The 26553-nt window shown below is 43.7% G+C and overlaps 2 protein-coding genes across 4 annotated transcripts in view; both read left to right on the top strand.

The window, feature by feature from the left end:
- The window catches only part of LOC311107871 (E3 ubiquitin-protein ligase RNF130-like), a 96084-nt gene extending 94064 nt beyond the window's left edge, over positions 1-2020 (top strand). For both annotated transcript variants that reach the window (XM_084150448.1, XM_084150446.1), the window contains exon 9: positions 716-2020. In XM_084150448.1, coding sequence (XP_084006574.1) covers positions 716-822 — 107 coding nt within the window. In that variant the 3' untranslated portion in view covers positions 823-2020. The remainder of the gene's footprint in view (positions 1-715) is intronic.
- A 2439-nt stretch (positions 2021-4459) lies between these two features.
- The window catches only part of LOC311107867 (TBC1 domain family member 9B-like), a 46966-nt gene continuing 24872 nt past the window's right edge, over positions 4460-26553 (top strand). For both annotated transcript variants that reach the window (XM_084150437.1, XM_084150436.1), the window contains exons 1-9: positions 4460-4721; positions 9877-9987; positions 14099-14217; positions 16534-16762; positions 22643-22901; positions 23252-23459; positions 23980-24144; positions 25204-25374; positions 25931-26081. In XM_084150437.1, coding sequence (XP_084006563.1) covers positions 4604-4721; positions 9877-9987; positions 14099-14217; positions 16534-16762; positions 22643-22901; positions 23252-23459; positions 23980-24144; positions 25204-25374; positions 25931-26081 — 1531 coding nt within the window. In that variant the 5' untranslated portion in view covers positions 4460-4603. The remainder of the gene's footprint in view (positions 4722-9876; positions 9988-14098; positions 14218-16533; positions 16763-22642; positions 22902-23251; positions 23460-23979; positions 24145-25203; positions 25375-25930; positions 26082-26553) is intronic.

Here is a 26553-nt window from a genome sequence, read left to right as displayed (position 1 = left end):
CACAATATCATGTTGAGGATCATTGAAGATTCACAATGAGCAATTCCACAGTAACAGAATGATGCCAAGACTCTTTTCCACTTTAAAATGTATGCCAAATAAAAACCAATGTTTGCAAAGTTAAACAAACCATACAACTCCATGCACAATGACGACTTTTAGCACTTTTTCCCCCCAAAAATACATACATAAACATTTACTTGAAGAACAGTGCAGATGCTAAGTTTGGTAACAGAATGATGGCACCAACAGCACAAACGGTAATTCTGTTACCAAACTTTGCATCCGCGCTATTCTTCAAGTAAATGTGTTTTTGTAAAATGTTCAGTGGAAATTGTAAAAAGTAGTCTTTGTTCATAGAGATGCATGGTTTGTTTAACTTTGCAATCACTGGTTTTTGTTTTGGCATACGTTTAAAGTGGAAAATCTGAGTCACAGCATCATTCTGTTATGATGGAATTGCCTCAATGTCACTGTTCAGTTTGACCTCACCCACGGTCACACTATTACTCAACTGTGAATTCCATGATGGTGTCCAATCCCAGTGTCTCCTGCAATAACGTTTACAGATGCCAAGACAAAATGATAAAGTATAAATAATACCTTTTCTTTGTTTATGGTGCTAGGCATCAGCTTTTCTAGATAGGTATCTTACTGGCAAATGTCATGTTTCTTGGTGTCACTGACATTGACATCTTCCCATGTTTCTTTGCAGGTGGCCACTTCTTTAACCGGAACTCCCTGTCCCGAAGCAGTGTGGTCTGTGAGATGGAGCTACCTGACACCCAGGCATCGCTCGACCGCTACGATGACAAGTCGTGAGGGTCATCGCCGGGGTTTCGACCCCCCCCCCCCCCCCCCCCCCCCCCGACCAAGGGACAGATGGCCTTGTACCTTCCTGCACACCAGCGAGCCATTGTGTGTGTGTGTGTGTGGGGGAGGGGTTAGGAGTGGCACAACAACCTAGATGACAACCTTGACTAACCTGTGGAACATCGACAATGACATGATGACATCAAATACTATCTCCCAGTGCAGAATGTACTATTGCCTGTCAAAAAGAAGAGGGGGGGATACTCGACCTCTCTTCTCCCCCCGTTTAGATATTCAGTAAAGTCCTTTCTTTACACTTTCATTTCAACAACTGTTTTCAACAACTGACTCTGTGAAATCTGTTTCTAGATGCGGTAGTGGGGAATAAACCCTTTCAAGTCTTACTTTGCAGGATCCCGGCTTATCTTCCATTTGAAATGAGCTAGAAATAATAAACCACGTGTCAGTGCAGCCCACAATACATCTGTATATATGATTAGCAAACCGTCATTTAATTTAGCTTCCTTTGGCTCTCATGCAGTAAGAAAGGTCTCTTTCTCCGTGAAGGCAGCAATGGAAAAGTTTCTTCCCTGGTGGACCAGTTGGCTCTATTGTATTTACTATGCTGCCTAAAGGACAGTGGAGAGGACATTTTGACTGGTGGGACCTGTCCAGACATGCCCTGTATCTCCCTCAATATGGCCTTGCCTCCAGAGACTAGTGTAATGCACCATGGTGACTGGTGCAAGAATAAGACCAGTGGAACAATGGACATGCAGTGATGCAACGTTCTGAACTCTGTGACAAGCAGTGTTACTTCCCTGTAGCAAAACCAATGTATCTGTATAAAAAAAATACATTTTAACGTGTACTTAAAAAAGCCTATGAAATACCCACAGCGTGTACTAATCAGCCCCAGTGTGTGTGTGTGTATATACACACACACACACACACACAGTATATACAATCTATACACATTATATCTCTAAAGTGGCCTCTTGAAGCACTGTTTGTTTTCCTTTCACAATCTTGTACAAGCGAATTGCGTGGAAGGGTTTGTCCTCTGTTCTTGTTGTCCCCTTGTGTTATCGTCTTTGTATCTGTTATTTGGGATGATGATGTGACGCGGGGAGGGGAGTGTGTCCGTTTTTAGGTCACTGTGTTACATACAGCACTGCCTCAGCATTAAAAGTGTCATTATTGCCTACGTCCTGTTGATGCATGGTGTTGCCCCGTTCCAATGTGTGCCGCTTCTTCCTGAAACACAGCTCAATGTCATGAACCTTTCAGCTGGAGTTTGGAGAAGATTCTATTTATCTATTCAGATTAAATAAATGATGAACTTCACAGAGTGGTGAAAGTGCATGATGAGCTTGATGCTCCTTTCCAATAAATAGAGGGTCTGGTGACATGATGATCGGTGCTTGACTGCCGTTTGACAAATACAAATATTCTCAATCTTATCCATAATAATCTCATCATGTAGACTAGCCTACCTGCACTGTATCTGGGAGCTGTTGGCTAGAGGTTGGCGTGGTCCTCTGTAGCTCAGCTGGTAGAGCACGGCGCTTGTAACGCTAAGGTAGTGGGTTCGATCCCCGGGACCACCCATACACAAAAAACGAATAATGTATGCACGCATGACTGTAAGTCGCTTTGGATAAAAGCGTCTGCTAAATGGCATATTATTATTATTATTATTAGAGCGCAGATACCAAGACCAGAGTAGGCACATTTGCTATTAAACACAACAGTTTGTGACAAATCTATCAGTAGTTGAAAATGCGATAGAAACACATTGAACATTAGATTTTTAATCGTTACATGAAAACATAAACTAAAAAGTACATTTTGTGCGCACTACGTCATCACGCACCGACTTTTATCCGCAACAAGTCCGTTTGTTGGAAACACCACTGGTGGGAAAATGCAAACTTTGAGGATTTTAGAACATTTGCATGAAAATCCGTTGCCAAGTGGATGGAAACCTAGCTATTGGGATAATGAATTTGGGGCATGATTTTTTGGCATTAAATCAAAGGCCATGACATTTTTTTAATTGTAATTTCTCTCTCTAGTTTTTATTGTTGATTATTAGTTCTCAAAGATGATCTTATAAAAAAATATACTCAGCAAAAATATAAACGCAACATGTAAAGTGTTGGTCTCATGTTTCATAAGCTGAAATAAAAGATCCCAGAAATTTCCATACGCACAAAAAGCTTATTTCTCTCAAATTTTGTTAGTGAGCATTTTTCCTTTGCCAAGATAATCCATCCACCTGACAGGTGTTGCATATCAAGAAGCTGATTGAACAGCATGTTCATTACAGGTGCGCCTTGTGCTGGGGACAAAAGGCCACTCTAAAATGTGCAGTTTTGTCACACAACACAATGCCACAGATGTCTCAAGTTTTGAGGGAGCGTACAATTGGCATGCCGATTGCAGGAATGTCCACCAGAGCTGTTGCCAGATAATTTAATGTTAATTTCTCTACCAACATCGTTTTAGAGAATTTGGCAGTATGTCCAACCGGCCTCACAACCGCAGACCACGTGTAACCACGCCAGCCCAGGATCTCCACATCCGGCTTCTTCACCTACGGGATCGTCTGAGACCAACCACCCGGATAGCTGATGAAACTGAGGAGTGTTTCTGTCTGTAATAAAGCTCTTTTGTAGGGAAAAACTCATTGTGATTGGCTGGGCCTGGCTCGCCAGTGGGTGAGCCTGGCTCCCAAGTGGTGGACCTACGCCCTCCCAGGCCCACCCATGGCTGCGCCCCTGCACAGTCATGTCAAATCCATAGATTAGGGCCTAATTTATTTATTTCAATTGACTGATTTCCTTATATGAACTGTAACTCCGTAAAATCTTTGAAATTGTTGAATGTTGCCGTTATATTTTGGGTCAGTCTATGAGACCAGGCTGAATACACTGCATGGTTTCCTAAATCATAGTGGGAGGACTACACACAATATGGTCGCGTGACTCCCAAGTTTACATAGAGATTATGGTTATTATATCAATATTTGCGCATAAAGGCATTTCAACCACCATTTGTCGCATAATTAATTACACCGATACAAAAAGATCCCACCATGTCGAACGAACAAATGATCTGTCGGCATTTATAACGTTGTACCGAAACTGCCTATTTCCATTAGAGCTGTCGTGAATGTTTTTATATGGTATGACTTTACTCGCATAAAAACTGTGGAGGGAATGTGGTTTGTGATTACATTTTAATTGAAATTAATGCAGTGAGTCATGCAGCGATGCAATTTACCACCCGATTAGTCAATCACCCCCATTAAAAGGTGTAATCGTGTGCACATACACTATGATATGAACGTACAGTGGGCATGTTTTCGTAAAAGTAGAAAGCAACCAGTTTTGAGGGTCGTCACTAGTTATCCCAGCCACAAAGTCATAAACCCCGCCCATTTCTACAATTGCCCTTCTTAAAATTGGATTCTAAACATAACTTTAACCACAACACTGCTAACACTAACGTTAAATCAAGACCAAAAAGCAAATGTTTGTTTTCATGCATTTTTACGATATAGACAATTTTGTCATTGTGGCTGTGGTAACTAGTAGAAACCGTTTCGGCGGAGACACAACAGAACAGCCAGCTGCACAGACGGACGGCCCGCGGACATGAACTCAAAACAGCAGGCAACACGTCTGCAAAACAGGCTTGTGTAAAGTCGCTTAGCGTACACTTTGCACCATAATATCCTAAAATAAGTGCGTAATTTGGAAAAAGCTTATTCAAAACGCCCAAAATGTGGATAACTCCGGAGGAGGTGTTGCTTGCCAACGCTCTGTGGGTGAGCGAAAGGGCGAACCCCTACTTCATTCTCCAGAGGAGAAAGGGCCATGGCAAAGGAGGGGGCATCACTGGTAACTATACAATAACATTATTTGGTTTACAATTGCTCTCATGTTTGTGAAAAATGTCATTTGTTTTGGCTAATGTCTTGCATTAATAATGAGGGCTTTAGGTAACGTTAGCTAGCAAGCTTGGTGTGTTAGCAAGGTAGCTAGCGCGCAGGCTAGCTGTTGATGTTGTGTTGACATGTAAAAAAGTGGAGCTGGCTAACCAAGCTAGCGCCCTGTTTTTTTTCTTCTTCTGCTACTACTAACTAACATCGTTGATAGCTATTACTTGCAGGAAGTATGTGCATTTTCTCGCATGCATCACTAAACAGTACACACAGCTAGCTAACAATAGCTAGTACACTTTGCTAACCTAACCAACTCAATACTGTGTGATTGCGGACCGCAATTCGGGGCGTTCTTGCATGTGGGCGTTCCTGCATCTGCAGAAACGCGCCGCCCCCGAACATCCCATTGGTTCCTGCATGAACGCCCATTCAGTAAAATCTACAATCTAGTCTGGTAGCTGCCACAGCTACTTCGTTTCAAATGTATCAAGAGATAATGTTATTTGAATGCCTAACAATTAACACATGTACATTGTTTAAAGCACACGTTTACAAGCCTCACTCACAAATTATAGCTCCAATAAGCCCCCTATGATGAATGACATGTGAACGGAAGGCTCGTAGAATCATGACTCTTTCGAGTTTTTAGTTCATCGTTCGCCGGTAGGGGGTCCTTTGTGCTCTTGGCATTACTGATTCAAATGAACGAAATGAGTCGAAAGATTTGTTCTTTTGACTGAACGAGTCAAATAGATCGGAGTCAGTAAAAAGAGCTGAACTTCCCGTCACTAGTTCTTGCAGATGCAGGAATGCCAACATGCAGGAACTCCCCCAATTGCGGGCCGCGATTGCACCCTTCTTAACCAACCTGAGACCTGAGTCTAGCTAGCTCTGTCATATGACCAAAACAATGGAAGTTGGATTAGCCTCCCATATTGAATTTGGATGCTATCATAAAACACCAGATACAGCGCATTCGGAAAGTATTCAGACCTCCTGACCTTTTCCACATTTTGTTGCGTTACAGCCTTATTCTAAAATATATATATATATATATATATTTTTTTTTTAATCTCATCAATCTACACACAATACCCCATAAGAAAAAGTGAAAACAGATTTTTTGAAATTGTTGCACATTTATTAATAATGAAAAACAGCAATACCTTGTTTACATAAATATTCAGACCCTTTGCTATGAGACTCGAAATTGAGCTCAGATGTATCCTGTTTCCATTGATCATCCTTGAGATGTTTCTACAACTTGATTGGAGGCCACCTGTGGTAGATTCAATTAATTGGACATGATTTGGAAAGGCACACACCTGTCTATATAAGGTCCCACAGTTGACAGTGCATGTCAGAGCAAAAACCAAGCCATGAGGTCGAAGGAATTGTCCGTAGAGCTCCGAGACAGGATTGTGTCAAGGCACAGATCTGGGGAAGGGTACCAAAACATATCTGCAGCATTGAAGGTCCCCAAGAACACAGTGGCTTCCATCATTCTTAAATGGAAGAAGTTTGGAACCACCCAGACTCTTCCTACAGCTGGCCGCCCAGCCAAACTAAGCAATCAGGGGAGAAGGGCCTTGATCAGGGAGGTGACCAAGAGCCTATGGTCACTCTGACAGAGTTCTAGAGTTCCTCTGTGGAGATGGGAGAACCTTCCAGAAGGACAACCATCTCTGCAGCACTCCACCATGGTAGAGTGGCCAGACGGAAGCCATTCCTCAGTAAAAGGTACATGACAGCGCGCTTGGAGTTTGCCAAAAGGCTCCTAAAGACTCTCAGACCATGAGAAATAAGATTCTCTGGTCTGATTAAACCAAAATTGAACTCTTTGGCCTGAATGCCAAGCGTCACGTCTGGAGGAAACCTGGCACCATCCCTACGGTGAAGCATGGTGTTGGCAGCATCATGATGTTTTTCAGCGGCAGGGACTGGGAGAATAGTCAGGATCGAGGGAAAGGTGAACGGAGCAAAGTACAGCGAGATCTTTGAAAACCTGCTCCAGAGCGCTCAGGACCTCAGATTGGGGCGAAGGTTCACCTTCCAACAGGACAACGACCCTAAGCACACAGCCAAGACAACTCAGAAGTGGCTTCGGGACAAGTCTCTGAATGTCCTTGAGTTGTCCAGCCAGATCCCGGACTTGAACCCGATCGAACATCTCTGGAGAGACCTGAAAATAGCTGTGCAGCGACGCTCCCCATCCAACCTGACAGAGCTTGAGGATCTGCAGAGAAGAATGAGAGAAACTCCCCAAGTCTACCCAGACGGCCTCAAGTCAAGTCTCATTTAAAGAGCCACAGAACAAGCCGATTGGCACTTGTGTTTTTCTGTTGCTCATTAGAAAAATTAGATTTCAGTCTTGGAGGTGTTTCCTGACCGATTCCGCGTTTGGCTAATATTGTTTGTCCCCCGTGAGACACTGTAGAGGCGGAAGCCTATTTCACTTCCTCAGAGTGAATCTAAGATAACTCGATAAATCTATAATTAATTTTGATGTTTTGGCCGTGGATGTTTTAGTTGCGCAATTTTACATGTAACTAAGGTGTTTGGTGCAGTATTTCTCAAGTAAAAAAATGCGCGACGTGTTGTCTTATGTAAACAAAGTCTGCGTGCTGGGCAGGGCTGTTGCTGTCAATGCTATTCGATAAAGAGCAATCACAGCAGCAGTTCACCATGTTATCCACATAGGCCGTTTTCAAAGGGATGTGTTACTTTTTAAAGGCAGTCGCTCTTTAAAGTGACTAAACACAAGTGGTCTTTCATTCACAAGAGTTTGATGTTTCCCTTTGATTCAGATATCCCTCCCCAAGTCCCTCTCTGTATTAGCTACAGCACCACTGCTGCTGCTTTTGCTGACCAGTTCTAGGAACATAAGTCTTAGACTAGCCCACAGTACACATTAACCCGTCGCATGAAGACAGTAAAATGTAGGCTATGAAATAGTACATAATGTACAGTGGGGAAAAAAGTATTTAGTCAGCCACCAATTGTGCAAGTTCTCCCACTTAAAAAGATGAGAGGCCTGTAATTTTCATCATAGGTACACGTCAACCATGACAGACAAAATGAGAAGAAAAAAAATCCAGAAAATCACATTGTAGGATTTTTATGATTTTATTTGCAAATTATGGTGGAAAATAAGTATTTGGTCACCTACAAACAAGCAAGATTTCTGGCTCTCACAGACCTGTAACTTCTTCTTTAAGAGGCTCCTCTGTCCGCCACTCGTTACCTGTATTAATGGCACCTGTTTGAACTTGTTATCAGTATAAAAGACACCTGTCCACAACCTCAAACAGTCACACTCCAAACTCCACTATGGCCAAGACCAAAGAGCTGTCAAAGGACACCAGAAACAAAATTGTAGACCTGCACCAGGCTGGGAAGACTGAATCTGCAATAGGTAAGCAGCTTGGTTTGAAGAAATCAACTGTGGGAGCAATTATTAGGAAATGGAAGACATACAAGACCACTGATAATCTCCCTCGATCTGGGGCTCCACGCAAGATCTCACCCCGTGGGGTCAAAATGATCACAAGAACGGTGAGCAAAAATCCCAGAACCACACGGGGGGACCTAGTGAATGACCTGCAGAGAGCTGGGACCAAAGTAACAAAGCCTACCATCAGTAACACACTACGCCGCCAGGGACTCAAATCCTGCAGTGCCAGACGTGTCCCCCTGCTTAAGCCAGTACATGTCCAGGCCCGTCTGAAGTTTGCTAGAGTGCATTTGGATGATCCAGAAGAGGATTGGGAGAATGTCATATGGTCAGATGAAACCAAAATATAACTTTTTGGTAAAAACTCAACTCGTCGTGTTTGGAGGACAAAGAATGCTGAGTTGCATCCAAAGAACACCATACCTACTGTGAAGCATGGGGGTGGAAACATCATGCTTTGGGGCTGTTTTTCTGTAAAGGGACCAGGACGACTGATCCGTGTAAAGGAAAGAATGAATGGGGCCATGTATCGTGAGATTTTGAGTGAAAACCTCCTTCCATCAGCAAGGGCATTGAAGATGAAACGTGGCTGGGTCTCTCAGCATGACAATGATCCCAAACACACCGCCCGGGCAACGAAGGAGTGGCTTCGTAAGAAGCATTTCAAGGTCCTGGAGTGGCCTAGCCAGTCTCCAGATCTCAACCCCATAGAAAATCTTTGGAGGGAGTTGAAAGTCCATGTTGCCCAGCGACAGCTCCAAAACATCACTGCTCTAGAGGAGATCTGCATGGAGGAATGGGCCAAAATACCAGCAACAGTGTGTGAAAACCTTGTGAAGACTTACAGAAAACGTTTGACCTGTGTCATTGCCAACAAAGGGTATATAACAAAGTATTGAGAAACTTTTGTTATTGACCAAATACTTATTTTCCACCATAATTTGCAAATAAATTCATAAAAAATCCTACAATGTGATTTTCTGGAAAAAAAAATCCCTCATTTTGTCTGTCATAGTTGACATGTACCTATGATTAAAAATTACAGGCCTCTCTCATCTTTTTAAGTGGGAGAACTTACACAATTGGTGGCTGACTAAATACCTTTTTTCCCCACTGTAGAAATTCTTGAGGTGTGAGTGTGTGTGCTTGCCCACACGTGAGTTTGAATGCATGTCTGGTTTGTCTGGCATTGGGCCTCAACAGGCGTTGGACTTCCTCACAACTAACAAACAGATGTCAGTTCACATCGTAGCCAAATAACCTTTGTTTACCCAGGTTAAAAGTAATCCATGCAAAGTAAGGACTCCTCCAGCCAGCAATACAATATTGTTGGATGATTGACCTGTAGTCACCTATTGGGATTCCTGTAGTCCTATTATCTCAACTAGTCAATTGAAAAACTATAGTGAGATACTTCATTACTACAGGTAGCTTAGCAGTTAAGAGTATTGGGCCAGTAACCGAAAGGTCGCTGGTTCAAATCCCTGAGCTGACTTGTGAAAAGTCTGTGCCCTTGAGCAAGGCACTTAGCTCTAATTGCTACTGTAAGTAATTCTGGATATTGGATAAGAGCGTCTGCTAAATTACTAAAATGCAAATCAGATTGTAAGGGGCATACATTGAATAGTAGCCTAACTTGTTGTGCTGTTTTCTTTAGGCTTGTTTGTGGGCACAATGGATGTTGTCCTGGACTCTAGTGCCAGAGTGGCTCCCTATAGGATCCTGCACCAGACGGGGGACTCCCAGATCTTCTGCAGCATCGCATGTGGTGGGTGCAAAACCATGCCATGACAACTCTGAATGTTCTGGGACAGCCAAACTGTATTTGAAGCTAGCCTATTTAAATAAAACTGTATAAAAGTGCTAGGCCTATATAAATGTGAACCATTATCATCAAGTTTTAAGAGACCTCTCCTTTATTTTCACTGTTCTAGGTTTATACTGTAGACATTACAAGCAGTAGATAGAGATAGCTCTGACGTATTCCATGTATTCCTATGGAAAACAACCGATGGTGCATGAATCAAATCAAATTATTATTTTTATTTTTATTTCACCTTTATTTAACCAGGTAAGCCAGTTGAGAACAAGTTCTCATTTACAACTGCGACCTGGCCAAGATAACGCAAATCAGTGCGATAAAAACAACAACACAGAGTTACACATGGGATAAACAAAATGTACAGTCAATAACACAGTAGAAAATCTATATACAGTGTGTGCAAATGTAATAAGTTATGGAGGTAAGGCAATAAATAGGTCATAGTGCAAAATAATTACAATTTAGTATTTACACTGGAATGAAAGATGTGCAGAAGATGATGTGCAAATAGAGATACTGGGGTGCTATTGAGCAAAATAAATAACAATATTGGGATGAGGTAGTTGGGTGGGCTAATTACAGATGGGCTGTGTACAGGTGCAGTGATCGGTAAGCTGCTCTGACAACTGATGCTTAAAGTTAGTGAAGGAGATAAGAGTCTCCAGTTTCAGAGATTTTTGCAGTTCGTTCCAGTCTGGGGATGACCAGTGAGATATACCTGCTGGAGCGGAAATAGTCCAATAGCCATTTGATTACCTGTTCAGGAGTCTTATGGCTTGGGGGTAGAAGCTGTTAAGAAGCCTTTTGGACCTAGACTTGGCGCTCCGGTACCACTTGCCGTGCGGTAGCAGAGAGAACAGTCTATGACTATGGTGGCTGGAGTCTTTGACAATTTCTAGGGCCCTGCTCTGACACCGCCTGGTATAGAGGTCCTGGATGGCAGGAAGCTTGGCCCCAGTGATGTACTGGGCCGTACGCTCTACCCTCTGTAGTGTCTTGCGGTCGGAGGCCGAGTAGTTGCCATACCAGGCAGTGATGCAACCAGTCAGGATGCGCTCGATGGTGCAGCTGTATAACTTTTTGAGGATCTGAGGACCCATGCCAAATCTTTTCAGTCTCCTGAGGGGGAATAGGCTTTGTTGTGCCCTCTTCACGACTGTCTTGGTGTATTTGGACCATGATCGTTTGTTGGTGATGTGGAAACCAAGGAACCTGAAGCTCTCAACCTGCTCCACTACAGCCCCGTCGATGAGAATGGGGGTGTGCTCGGTCCTTATTTTCCTGTAGTCCACAATCATTTCCTTTCTCTTGATCACGTTGACGGAGAGGTTGTTATCCTCGCACAACACGGCCAGGTCTCTGACCTCCTCCCGATAGGCTGTCTCATCTTTGTCTGTGATCAGGCCTACCACTGTTGTGTCGTAGGCAAACTTAATGATGGTGTTGGAGCCTGGCCATGCAGTCATGGGTGAACAGGGAGTACATGAGGGGACTGAGCATGCACCCGTGAGGGGCCCCCGGGTTGAGGATCAGCGTAGCAGATGTGTTGTTATCTACCCTTACCACATAGGGGCGGGCCGTCAGGAAGTCCAGGATCCAGTTGCAGAGGGAGGTGTTTAGTCCCAGGGTTACAATTGGTGAGCTGCCCGTAAAACGGCAGCCATCTCCTCCGGCGCCATTATTACCAGTAGTATTTGAATTTGAAGCGCGCCATATTGCTGAATGGGGCTCGGTGTCACCCAAAAACGCTAAGGATCATGGTGAAAGTGGCCGTAACTAGCAAAGGATCGTGGTCGATGTAGTTGTTTTCATCTTGCCTGAGAGAGACAACCTTATTGTCTATGGCATGAGGGCGCGAGCCTCCTCGTAGCCTGCCGGCCTGTGATTGGTCTGTGTCAGCACGTGGTCCTGTGTGACAACAAATGTAGTAGTCAGAATGGATCACTATTTAATTAAATATCTCGATTTGTAGGAAACTTTAAAATAATTCACAGTGGGGATCGAACTTGTTCATAATAAGCAAAAAAAAAAAAAAAACTTCAGTCTAAAAAAGGTTGGGGCTGTTCTGGTGATCATCATTTACAGAGGCTTTCTAGGGAAGACCAGGGCTTTTGGTACCGCTAGGTCCAGAGCTTGTGGCTTAGTGGTACCGGAGCGAAAGAGAAAGCAGACACTCCCCCAAAAATTATATTTTCTCCAGCAAAATTACACATGCTCCTCGCTCCACTCCTGCTCCACTCTGCTCACATCCTCTGACCCCAGAGCTTGTGGCTGAGCGGTACCAGAGTGAAATTGGAGTGAGAGAGAAGGCTGAAGCTCCCACATTTTAGAAATCCGCTCCACGCGCCAGCCAAATTACAAACGCTCTACTCTAGCTCCACTCCGCTCACATCCTCTGGTTGCTACACGGTAGCCAAGGCACAGTCATGATTTAGACCGGACACAGGGGCCCTGTTTTATTAATATCTGTGCCAAGAAGGGAAAGGTGACAAGGAGAGGAAGTCACTTTAGAACAGTGTTGTATTAATTGAGTCCAGGATTCGGACTCACCTTCTCAACCATTAGTGACTCGGACTGGCCTTCCCGTGACTTTGCACTTGGACTGGATAGGCTACAATGGTGAGCAGAATATTAGCAACACTGGGTGAGCAGAGCAGCAAGGGTTCTGTTCTCTAGCAGTGGGAAGGACGCGCCACACCCGGCACACACAGCCTACATCAGCTGGTGAGCTGTGGGGGAGCAAGCGATGAGTGTGGGCAGACAGACAGGTAGGCTCCGCTCCGGCTCAGCCTCCCATCATAGGCTACACATCGCGCAAGCGACTCTCTTGCTTCCCCATAAACTTGTATTTATTTTTATTTCACCTTTATTTAACCAGGTAAGCCAGTTGAGAACAAGTTCTCATTTACAACTGCGACCTGGCCAAGATAAAGCAAAGCAGTGCGATTAAAAACAACAACAACACAGAGTTACATATGGGGTAAAACAAAACATGCAGTCAAAAATAAAACAGAAAATATATATACAGTGTGTGCAAATGTAGCAAGTTATGGAGGTAAGGCAATAAATAGGCTATAGTGCAAAATAATTACAATTAGTATTAACACTGGAATGATAGATGTGCAAGAGATTATGTGCAAATAGAGATACTGGGGTGCAAATAAACACCAGTTACCAGCCTACTATTTAGCTTTGCTTGGTTAAGAAACAGAAACTGCTTTACAAAATTGAAAACTATAGTATTGAGTTTAATAGTACAACAGTGTAGCTATTTGTCTCTCTCTTTGAATTTTCATCTTGCACTACCCTCCCACTTTATCCAATGCATCCCAAAGCCAGGTTCTGACAAGTCTCCCTTTAGTTTTCACTCTGCAATAAAAAAAAACGACTCAAATATCAGTGGGCGATTACAAAATGTAGTAAATAAGTAGTGAAACACTATTGAGTAGAACTTGTGAGGTAGTGATGAATAGTAAATTAGTTGGGTTGACGGAGTGACGCCATTTGGTGGTGACTAGAAACAGTTGCATGTTGAGACCTATTATAAATTGATGGACTCGGATTTGGACTCATACTTCAGCCATATGGACTCGACTCAAGATTTAGTGACTCGACTACAACACTGCTTTACAATATCAAGATTCACCTATGCTAGCTGCACTAAAGCACTCCGGGTTGAAGTTTACCATAGGTACAGATCCCCCAATCATTTTTTTTTATCAACATTTTTAGTCATTTAGCAGACGCTCTTATCCAGAGCGACTTACAGGAGCAATTAAGGTTAAGTGCCTTGCTCAAGGGCACATCGACAGATTGTTCACCTAGTCGGCTCGGGGATTAGAACCAGCGACCTTTCGGTTACTGGCACAACGCTCTTAACCACTAAGCTACCAATCCCAACCCTATACCCACTAAAGCACACCCACTAAATCACACCTAGATCCATTAAAGCACACCCACTAAAACACACCTAGACCCACTAAAGCACACCCACTAAAGCTCACCTATACCCGATTTTACCTTTATGTTGATGTGGGGAAATACTGTGTTTTCCCAGGCTCCTCCCGGAAGGAGGTCACAGAGCATTGGGAGTGGCTGGAGACCAACCTACTCCAAACGCTCTCCATCTTCGACAACGACGAAGACATCACCACCTTCGTCAAGGGGAAGATCTCGGTAGGCACTGCTGCCACAAAGTATAGTTCAACCTCAGAATTAGAACAAATTAGAATTCAATGGTCATACCCTGTTATGTCCTAGCTAATTGTTGCTCCTGCGTTAAGCTACTGACTCAGTTCCTTCACTATGCATCATTGTCACATTAATCTAAACTAGAGGCCTTCACAGGTCCAAAAAGTTGGACACGTTCCGAAATGGACCTGGGGCTTTCCCATCCGGAATAATACATACATTTTTTAAATATAGAGACCCATTCCGAACGGACCACGATGGTCGGATCCAGACCCGATCTGAGTGAGGGAATCAGCAGAAAAGTCCATTTTTAAGCTACTTTATTAACCAGAGCTGATAAAGCGCAAGGGAGAGGAGGTAGAGAGAGGTGGCACTCTAGTAGGGGCCGTGCTGTGTGTGTAGGCTACTGTGAGTGTGAGCGAGTGACACGGGAACAGGAGGGAGGGAGGGAGAGACAGCAACCAACCAACCAAGCCGACTCACGCTATAGTAGACTAATAGCTGCCATAGCTAGGTTATTTATCATCCAATATGATTACGTAATGCCTGTTTTGACTGCATCAAACCCGGGAGAAGCTAGTTACAGTTGAAGTCGGAAGTTTACATACACCTTAGCCAAATACATTTAAACTCAGTTTTTCACAATTCCTGACATTTAATCCTAGTAAAAATTCCCTGTCTTAAGTCAGTTAGGATCACCACTTTATTTTTATTTTAAGAATGTGAAATGTCAGAATAATAGTAGAGAGAATGATTTATTTCAGCTTTATTTCTTTGATCACATTCCCAGTTGGTCAAAAGTTTACATACACTCAATTAGTATTTGGTAGCATTGCCTTTAAATTGTTTAACTTAGGTCAAACGTTTTGGGTAGCCGTCCACAAGCTTCCCACAATAAGTTGGGTGAATTTTGGCCCATTCCTCCTGACAGAGCTGGTGTAACTGAGTGAGGTTTGTAGGCCTCCTTGCTCGCACACGCTTTTTCAGTTCTGCCCACAAATGTTATATAGGATTGAGGGCTTTGTGATGGCCACTCTAATACCTTGACTTTGTTGTCCTTAAGCCATTTTGCCACAACTTTGGAAGTATGCTTGGGGTCATTGTCCATTTGGAAGACCCATTTGCGACCAAGCTTTAACTTCCTGACTGATGTCTTGAGATGTTGCTTCAATATATCCACATAATGTTCCTTTCTCATGATGCCATCTATTTTGTGAAGTGCATCAGTCCCTCCTGCAGCAAAGCACCCCCACAGCATGATGCTGCCACCCCGTGCTTCACAGTTGGGATGGTTTTCTTTGGCTTGCAAGCAACCACCTTTTTCCTCCAAACATAACGATGGTTATTATGGCCAAACAGTTCTATTTTTGTTTCATCAGACCAGATTACATTTCTCCAAAAAGTACGATCTTTGTCCACATGTGCAGTTGCAAACCGTAGTCTGGCTTTGTTATGGCGGTTTTGGAGCAGTGGCTTCTTCCTTGCTGAGCGGCCTTTCAGGTTATGTCGATATAGGACTTGTTTTACTGTGGATATAGATAGTAGATGTCCTAACAGACTTGCCAAAACTATAGTTTGTTAACAAGAAATTTGTGGAGTGGTTGAAAAACAAGTTTTAATGACTCCAACCTAAGTGTATGTAAACTTCCAACTTCAACTGTAAGTTAGCTAGCGAGGCTGCATGTGCTTTCCTGTCCTGCACAGTTACAAACAACAACAACAACCCATTAAAAATATAAAGTAGCAGCCTATCTGTTGGCTCTTGTTCTTTGTAGCTTATCCTTCTCCTTTAACTTTTAATTCCGTCATTTTAATTCCATCTTCCATTGATCAGATCTCAACTAACTTTTGCCACACACGGAGGCTCTATGACTGTAGCCTATTGCCGCTTTGATGACTTATGTTTGGCCAACAACAAGCTACATGCGCCACTCTTGTGAAAAGCAAAGACCAGCAGCATAAATTATACAATTTCTTTCTCTCTCTCTCTACTGCAGCAGTCGCGTTCGGATCTGTACGGGTACTTCCGGACAAGTCAGTTAAAATTATACAGACTCGTGACAATCATATCAGATCCGACCCAGACACGTGACATTTAGAATTCTGGATCCGGACACACTCAGGTCCCGGAACGAGACTCGGGTATTTGGGTACAGGTGGATCTGTGAGGACCTCTAATCTAAACCCACACAATCCGGAAAATTCCATGCAGGCCCATGCTAAGTGGTATGCTTGTGAGGGCGCTCGTGTGTGTGTTTATTGGATAATAACCTAACTCCCTCCTCCACTCTTTCTATCTAGGGCATCATCGCTGAGGAGAACAAAAGCAATGCGGCCCTGGAGGACGAGGACTCTGGCAAGTTCCGCGAGGCTGAGCTGAAGATGAGGAAGTTGTTTGGCATGCCCGACGAGGAGAAGCTGGTCAACTACTACTCCTGTAGCTACTGGAAGGGCCGTGTGCCCCGCCAGGGCTGGGTCTACCTCAGCGTCAACCACCTGTGCTTCTACTCCCTCCTCCTGGGGAAAGAAGGTGGGTGTGGAGCAGGGTTTCCATTAGCTGGTAAATATATAACATACAGTGCATTCGGAAAGTATTCAGACCCCTTGACGTTTTCCACATTTTGTTACGTTACAGCCTTATTCTAAAATTGGTTAAAAAAAAATAAAAAATCCCTAATCAATCAACACACAATACCCCATAATGACAAAGCAAAAACAGGACAAAAAAACATAAATATAACATTTACATAAGTATTCAGACTCTTTACTCAGTACTTTGTTGAAGCACCTTTGGCAGCGATTACAGCCTCAAATATTCTTGGTTATGACACTACAAGCTTGGCACACCTGTATTTGGGGAGTTTCTCCCATTCTTTTCTGCAGAGTCTCTCAAGCTCTGTCAGGTTGGATGGGGAGCGTCGCTGCACAGCTATTTTCAGGTCTCTCCAGAGATGTTCGATCGGGTTCAAGTCCGGGCTCTGGCTGGGCCACTTAAGGACATTCAGAGACTTGTCCCGAAGCCACTCCTGCATTGTCTTGACTGTGTGTTAGGGTCGTTGTCCTGTTGGAACTGCAACCTTAGCCCCAGTCTGAGGTCCTGAGCGCGCTGGAACAGGTTTTCATCAAGGATCTCTCTGTACTTTGATCCGTTCATCTTTCTCTCCATCCCGACTAGTCTCCCAGTCCCTGCCGCTGAAAAACATCCCCACAACATGATGCTGCCACCACCATGCTTCACCGTAGGGATGGAACCAGGTTTCCTCCAGACGTGACACTTGGCATTCAGGCCAAAGAGTTCAATCTTGGTTTCATCAGACCAGAGAATCTTGTTTCTCATGGTGTGAGAGTCTGTAGGTGCCTTTTGGCAAACTCCAAGCGGGCTTCGTCTGAATACTTATGTAATACATTTTTTTTTATATACAATAGCAAAAATGTCTAAAAACCTGTTTTTGCTTTGTCATTATGGGGTATTGTGTGTAGATTGATGAGGGGAAAAAATGATTTAATCCATTTCATAATAAGGCTGTAACAAAACGTGGAAAAAGTGAAGGGGTCTGAATACTTACTGAATGCACTGTATGAGAAGCCGATAAATTAAATTGTTGCCAGCCGAATTGTCCCCCCCCAAAAAATAAAACAATGCTTTTTATTCATCCAGTCGATGTGCTCCAACTTCAAAGGCAAATACAGTGCCTTGCAAAAGTATTCATCCCCCTTGGCATTTTTCCTATTTTGTTGCATTACAACCAGTAATTTAAATGGATTTTTATTTGGATTTCATGTAATGACGTACACAAAATTGTCCAAATTGGTGAAGTGAAATGAAATTCTAACAAATAAATAACGGAAAAGTGGTGTGTGCTATGAAGCCCCTAAATAAGATCTGGTGCAACCAATTACCTTCAGAAGTCACATAATTGGTTAAATAAAGTCCACCTGTGTGCAATCTAAGTCACATGAGTGACTCCGTGTATATACAGTGAGGGAAGAAAGTATTTGATCCCCTGCTGATTTTGTACGTTTGCCCACTGACAAAGAAATGATCAGTCTATAATTTTAATGGTAGGTTTATTTGAACAGTGAGAGACAGAATAACAACAACAAAAAACAGAAAAAACACATGTCAAAAATGTTATAAATTGATTTGCATTTTAATGAGGAAAATAAGTATTTGACCCCCTCTCAATCAGAAAGATTTCTGGCTCCCAGGTGTCTTTTATACAGGTAACAAACTGAGATTAGGAGCACACTCTTAAAGGGAGTGCTCCTAATCTCAGTTTGTTACCTGTATTAAAGACACCTGTCCACAGAAGCAATCAATCAATCAGATTCCATACTCTCCACCATGGCCAAGACCAAAGAGCTCTCCAAGGATGTCAGGGACAAGATTGTAGACCTACACAAGGCTGGAATGGGCTACAAGACAATCACCAAGCATCTGAGAAGGTGACAACAGTTGCTGCGATTATTCGCAAATGGACGAAACACAAAATAACTGTCAATCTCCCTCGGCCTGGGGCTCCTTGCAAGATCTCACCTCGTGGAGTTGCAGTGATCATGAGAACGGTGAGGAATCAGCCCAGAACTACACGGGAGGATCTTGTCAATGATCTCAAGGCAGCTGGGACCATAGTCACCAAGAAAACAATTGGTAACACACTACGCCGTGAAGGACTGAAATCCTGCAGCGCCCGCAAGGTCCCCCTGCTCAAGAAAGCACATATACAGGCCCGTCTGAAGTTTGCCAATGAACATCTGAATGATTCAGAGGAGAACTGGGTGAAAGTGTTGTGGTCAGATGAGACCAAAATTGAGCTCTTTGGCATCAACTCAACTCGCCGTGTTTGGAGGAGGAGGAATGCTGCCTATGACCCCAAGAACACCATCCCCACCGTCAAACATGGAGGTGGAAACATTATGCTTTGGGGGTGTTTTTCTGCTAAGGGGACAGGACAACTTCACCGCATCAAAGGGACGATGGACGGGGCCATGTACCGTCAAATCTTGGGTGAGAACCTCCTTCCCTCAGCCAGGGCATTGAAAATGGGTCGTGGATGGGTATTCCAGCATGACAATGACCCAAAACACATGGCCAAGGCAACAAAGGAGTGGCTCAAGAAGAAGCACATTAAGGTCCTGGAGTGGCCTAGCCAGTCTCCAGACCTTAATCCCATAGAAAATCTCTGGAGGGAGCTGAAGGTTCGAGTTGCCAAACGTCAGCCTCGAAACCTTAATGACTTGGAGAAGATCTGCAAAGAGGAGTGGAACAAAATCCCTCCTGAGATGTGTGCAAACCTGGTGGCCAACTACAAGAAATGTCTGACCTCTATGATTGCCAACAAGGGTTTTGCTGCCAAGTACTAAGTCATGTTTTGCAGAGGGGTCAAATACTTATTTCCCTCATTAAAATGCAAATCAATTCATAAAGTTTTTGACATGCGCTTTTCAGGATTTTTTTGTTGTTATTCTGTCTCTCACTGTTCAAATAAACCTACCATTAAAATTATAGACTGATCATTTCTTTGTCAGTGGGCAAACGTACAAAATCAGCAGGGGATCAAATACTTTTTTCACTCACTGTATGGCACCACAACAAACCTGCCAAGAGAGGGCCGCCCACCAAAACTCACGGACAAGGCAAGGAGGGCATTAATCAGAGAGGCAACAAAGAGACCAAAGAGAACCCTGAAGGAGCTGCAAAGTTCCACAGCGGAGATTGGAGTATCTATCCATAGGACCACTTTAAGCTGTACACTCCACAGAGCTGGGCTTTATAGAAGTGGCCAGAAAAAAATAAGGAAACACGTTTGGTGTTCGCCAAAAGGCATGTGGGAGACACCCCAAACATATGGAAGAAGGTACTCTGGTCAGATGAGACTAAAATTGAGCTTTTTGGCCATTAAGGAAAACACTATGTCTGGCGCAAACCCAACACCTCTCATCACCCCGAGAACACCATCCCCACAGTGAAGCATGGTGGTGGCAGCATCATGCTGTGGGGATGTTTTTCATCGGCAGGGATTGGGAAACTGGTCAGAATTGAAGAAATGATGGATGATGCTAAATACAGGGAATTTCTTGTTTCAGTCTTCCAGAGATTTGAGACTGGGACGGGGGTTCACCTTCCAGCAGGACAATGACCCTAAGCATACTGCTAAAGCAACACTCGAGTGGTTTAAATGTCTTGGAATGGCCTAGTCAAAGCCCAGACCTCAATCCAATTGAGAATCTGTGGTATGACTTAAAGATTGCTTTACACCAGCGGAACCCATCCAACTTGAAGGAGCTGGAGCAGTTTTGCCTTGAAGAATGGGCAAAAATCCCAGTGGCTAGATTGTGCCAAGCTTATAGAGACATACCCCAAGATACTTGCATCTGTAATTACTGCAACAGATGGCTCTACAAAGTATTGACTTTGGGGGGGTGAATAGTTATGCACGCTCAAGTTTTCAGTTTTTTTGTCCTATTTCTTATTTGTTTCACACAAAAAAATATTTTGCATCTTCAAAGTGGTAGGCATGTTGTGTACATCAAATGATACAAAGCCCCCCAAAAATCTATTTTAATTCCAGGTTGTAAGGCAACAAAATAGGAAAAATGCCAAGGGGGGTGAATACTTTCGCAAGCCACTGTATACTTCATAGGATAAGAAATTATAAGAAATTAGTGTTGGTTATGTGTGTTTCTATTTTTATTCACGTTAAATATGCCATGTCCTCATAAGGGACTTCAGAAAAGTGTACCCTGACTGGGCAAAATTGGTGAAGATTGAGTTGATTATACTTGTTTCCAGTGTGCCCGCCGAGAGGGGATTCTTTCTCCAAAACAAATTGTGTTCATCAGGCCCAGTCCTAGCAGTTCTACTGCAGCCCTAGGCAAGATCAACATATGCCGCCCCTGTGTCATGTATAGTATAAACATTTGCAATGGATTGATAGACTAGAGTAGAGTAATGATGTGTATCATGCACAATTGGTGCATTTCAGTTGAGCTTATTCAGTAGCACTTGGAAACGAAACATCATTGCCAACTATTCACATGGGACTGTTACAATGTTGCAATCACTAGGCAGCCAACAGGGAAAATAGTTGTTATCGATGCTGATTCGCAGCGGGAATGGGAGTAGGGCGGGCCGGCCTGGGCCGGTCATGGCTATAAGGGATCCAGCTTTTGTCAAATTTAGCTAACCATTTTCTTAACCTTAACCTAATTCTCCTAACCTGTTAAGTTAATTATCCTAACCTGCTGCGTAAATTCTCCTAACCTGCTACGAAAGCCAAATCTGACTGCTGGATCCCTTCTAGCCATGGCCAACCGGCTGGCCCTGGTGTTTGTACACAGCTATGTTTGATTTATTAGACCTAATTAAAATGTTCATGCCTAAGCTAAATTAAATTAGAGAAGGGTAGATTGTATTTGAAAACAGCCGTGTTTAGTTTATTTATTTATAAAAATTGTCATACAAATAGCCTATAGGACAGGTAATTTGCAAATTTATATTATACAAATATTTTTTTTAAATCAGTTTTATTACTGTGTAGGCGACTTGTTCTTCTAAGCAAAACATTATTATTTTTAATGATTTATAGCAGGGAAGAAGAAGTAACAGGCAATGTTTTGCTTTTCAATAAAACCTGTGATATTGGTATAAGAACATTGTTCTACTTTACAGGCTAATTTCTAAGCTGTTAAAATGAATTACAATAATCTAAATGTGATTTTGAGCACCGTGGGTGGACGTCCTAATGCGTTACGCACCCAATGCATATGGATGTCCAGTAAATTAAAATCTTGCCGGTCATGTTGTCTAGCACCAAATTTTCCTAACGGAAACCCTGGTGTGTGTGTGTGTGTGTGTGTGTGTGTGTGAGATTGAAAAATGTCAATTGGATTGAAAGAAATGTACTGTTTGTGGGCAGTGATCTTATGAGATAGATTACAGAAGAAGAGAGTGAGGCTTAGAGAGTGTGTGTTAGTGCGTATGTTGAGGAATGTGATTGACTCCTAGTGAATAGCCCCACTTCAATGTTGCAGCACCAACCCTCAGCAAAATGCTGTACTAATTCAATCCTCTAAGATGGAACTCTATGAAATCTACCTCTTTGTTTCTTCCTCCTCTGCTGTTTCTCCCCCTCTACTGTACACCTTCTATCTCTCCCTGCCCCCTGCCCCCACTGTCTCCTTCCTTTTCTCTTTCTCCCTCTTATCCCTGCCTATGTCTCCCTCTCCCTATCTTGCTCGCTCTCTCGCTCTCTCTCTCTCCCTCTGTCTCACTCTCTTCCCATCTTTATCTCTCTTTCTCTATGCTGTATATCCCGCTGTCTCCCCCCATCTTTTCTCAGTGAAGTGAAATATTTTAATAAAAGCGTCTGCTAAATGATCTCTCTCCCACCCCCCACTCCCCTTATAGTGACCCTGGTGGTGCAGTGGACGGAGGTCACCCGCCTGGAGAAGAACGCCACGCTGCTGTTCCCAGAGAGCGTGCGGGTGAGCACGCGGCACACAGAGCACTACTTCTCCATGTTCCTCAACGTTAACGACACCTTCAAGCTCATGGAGCAGCTGGCCACCATCGCCATGCGCCAACTGTTGGACAACGAGGGCTTCGCCGCCGACCGCTCGCTGCCCAAGCCCTGCAAGACGCTCAAGAACGTCTCGGCACTCAAGAGGTAGGAGGTTTCAAGGTACAAGAGGAAGGAAAATCCTGTTTTTTCAGACCATTAAAAAATGTGGTATTTCGAACAACTGTTTTCACTGAAATGGAGTGGTACTTCCAAGAACGTGTCTTTTCACCCTCTAGAGAACAGGGGTAGACAATTCAGGTCCTAACACACCTGATTTAGCTAATAATGGTCCTCAATGTAGTGGTCCGTTTCTGCATCTCACCAATACATCACTTTTGGGGGTATAGTATAGTTATAGACATTATTCATATTTTTTGTGTGTATTTACTGTATCTGTACTTTTTCTAACTTTGCTAATTTACTATTTTCCTCTCACTACTGGATGTCAACTTCAGGGACCTGGATGCACGGGCCAAGAACGAGCGCTACCGGGCGCTTTTCCGTCTGACCCAGGACGAGCGCCTGGACGGACACACAGACTGCACGCTGTGGACGCCCTTTGCCAAGATGCACATTGTGGGCCAGCTGTTTGTCTCCAACAACTACATCTGTTTCTGCAGCCGTGAGGAGGACCTCTGTCAGCTCATCATCCCCCTCAGAGAGGTACCTACACACACAACACAATGCTAGCATGAGCCCTCTTTCTCTTGTTTCCTGCATTCTGCCTCCTTTCTCTGTCTCTTTCCCTCTCTTTTCCCTATATCCTGCATCCCTCTTTCCTATTCTCTCATTTTCATTTTCTCTCTTTCACTCTCACTTTCTCACCCTCTATCTGTCTTTCTGTTTTTCATGGGGGACATGACAGACCCTCATTGTGGGATGTGCCTAATGTTCTTAAAGTTGTTCAGTAGATCTCTTTCCTACACTGTCTCTCTTCCCCTCCCTCTCTCACCCCCCACTCTCTCTATCTCCCCTTCTATCTCCTCCTTCCCTCCCCCTCTCTCTATATCTCCCCTTCTCTCTCTCTCCTCCTTCCCTCCATCCCTCTCTCTGTGTCCCCTTCTCTCTCCTCCTTCCCTCCATCCCTCTCTCTATCTCCCCTTCTCGCTCTCTCTCCTCCTTCCCTCCATCCCTCTCGCTATCTCCCCTTCTCTCTCCTCCTTCCCTCCATCCCTCTCTCTAGGTGTCCATTGTGGAGAAGGCAGACAGCAGCAGCGTCTTGCCCTGCCCCGTGTCCATCAGCACCAAGAACAAGATGACCTTCCTCTTCGCCAACCTCAAGGACCGCGACTTCCTGGTCCAGCGTATCTCCGACTTCCTGCAGCGCACCCCGGACAGTGGCCATTCGGTGAGCCAATCAGAGGGGAGGTGTGCTGTTTGGGTCTATCCTTTGAACTAGGCTTGGGCTTTACCTTCATACCAACCTTGTGCCATACCGGGATGTTCGGTAATACACAAGGGGCGCTGTTTTCAAACCCAATGCTAACAAGTACATGTAAAATCCCATAGAGAATGCTACCTAAATGCTAACGAGTTCATTGCAAACATTTTGTACAGTTTTTGACCTAAACTGTACAAGTAACAAAAAAATGCTACCCACAGTTTGCTGCACAAACAAAACAAATATTACTAGCAAGGCTCTTGGTCCAGGAGGGGATTCTCTGCTGTTACCAAATTAATGCTTGATTTTGGAAGAACAGAAAGTCAACTAGCTACTAAATTAGCAAACCAAATGCACAACTGCAGAGCATTTAGCGTATTTTAGACGGTTAACTAAATAGCTATAAGATGTCTAGCTGGCAAACATTTAGTTGTGAATTCCATACTGTAACTAGATCACCTAGCGCATGCTGCACAACAGTGAGTGACTCACAAGGCTCCGGTCTCTCGTCGTTGTGTGCTTGTAAACAAACACCATGTGACACGTGACAGGGGACTACTGTAAGCTTCATAATAATGAGACATGAAGAACGCAGTGTTCTTTATCTCCTAACCTATTGCACAAGTTGACTGCAGGTATTTACTTAAAAAGTAGCTACAAATATTCACATTTATTGAAAACCCCCAAATAAATAGTTTAAACGGTATGGACGGCATTGAAAAACGATCCTGTGGCTTTTTCCAAATACCCGGTATACGGTATACCGCCCAAGCCTACTTTGAACTGTCAGTCATGCTCTGTCGTGAACGAGATCGCAATTGTGATGGATAATAGGGCTTTTTGATGTATACAGTGATTTTTCTGCTACTTTCTACATGACAATAATATGCTATAATCACTCATTTGTGTTCATGCTTTTGGCAGAATGATTTCTCTGAATGCATTAGTTTGTTACACATATCAAAATATCCATATTCTTTCTCTCATAACACCCCTTTAAATCCACGATCTCCTCCTTCTCCCCAGGGTTCTCCCAGCCCCATTACCACCCCTCTCTCCTCCAGCCTCCCCACACCCATAGGTGCAGCAGTGGAACCATCCCAGGGGCACCACTACAGCCCCAGCCTGCCAACAGCCAATCAGGGCCTGCTCCGCATCTACCAGAAGGACGCCCCAGAGGACCACGGACCCAAAGCTGTGAGTTCAACCCCACTCCCAGACCCACGTCAACGGCTTAGACTGTCTTATCCTCTTAGAATATCCTACACATTTCTAATAGGGTTTTATTACTTCAGTGTGGTCGCCATCTGTTATTAAGCTGAAATGATCCTTTCTAAACAGTCTTTTATTGTCCCTACCTAGTGATGTAGACACAGTTGGATGCTTTAGAATGTAGGCTAATGTATGCTGTGTCTATGGTTCTGGTCCTCAGGGTTAACATTACACTAGAGGAAACTATCTTAGCCAAATGTATGCATAGGCAAGCTTGAAGGCCACCATTTGTTCATCCCTCTGGCTCCGCTATCTAGCTCAGTTTAGGTTCCCAAACTCAAGGGATTGTAGGATTACTGACTCTTAGTAGTAGGGCTTTGACTTTGTTTGCTTTGCTCATGGTGCCAAAGGAGCATAGCCACCGTGGCCTTACAACATTCTGGTCGTTATATTGTTAAAACATACCATTAGCTCGATTACATTTTGGTTAGGTCATACTGATATACTGACACCCCCCCCCCTCTTACTTTCTCCTCCTCAGACAAAGGACAAGATGAAGGAGGAGTCGTGGAACATCCACTTCTTTGAGTTTGGCAGGGGTGTGTGTATGTACCGTACCTCCAAGACCAGAGAGCTGGTGCTCAATGGGATCCCTGAGAGCCTCAGAGGGGAGCTGTGGCTGCTCTTCTCAGGTAGAAATTTTATTTCAAACACTTTTTCTTAAACTAATGGATTATTGCATTATCCTAACCCACATAGCCCTAGAAAATATTTGGGGGATGTCTTAAATGGAGCAGGTACTTCTTCCCAATGTACAGTAATTGCACTCAATGTTTCTTAACTTGTGCTGAATCTGATGAAAGTTATTCTCAACTTCTGCTTTGGCTGTACAGAGTCTAGGTCTATATGTGAGCCTCTGGCTCTAACCACTAGGCCACTAGAACTGTAGCAGACACACCATGTGTCGTGGAAATTCTAATCAATAATGAGGAGAGACAAGGTTAATCACCAATCAGGATATTACTTTATTCAAAACGTATTAATAAGGTAGTAAGTAAGGCTGGTCGACGTTGGGCCGAGAGCTCTGACATACAGACAATAAAAATATATTTTATAGTAAAGATACACCCTCTCAGTTTACATGACAAACAGCAGATGTGTGGA

The sequence above is a fragment of the Coregonus lavaretus genome (assembly GCF_964263955.1).
Source record: "Coregonus lavaretus genome assembly, chromosome: 32".
Lineage (NCBI taxonomy): Eukaryota > Metazoa > Chordata > Actinopteri > Salmoniformes > Salmonidae > Coregonus > Coregonus lavaretus.
Note: the sequence above shows the minus strand (reverse complement) of the source record. Positions and strands in the feature narration are given on the sequence as shown.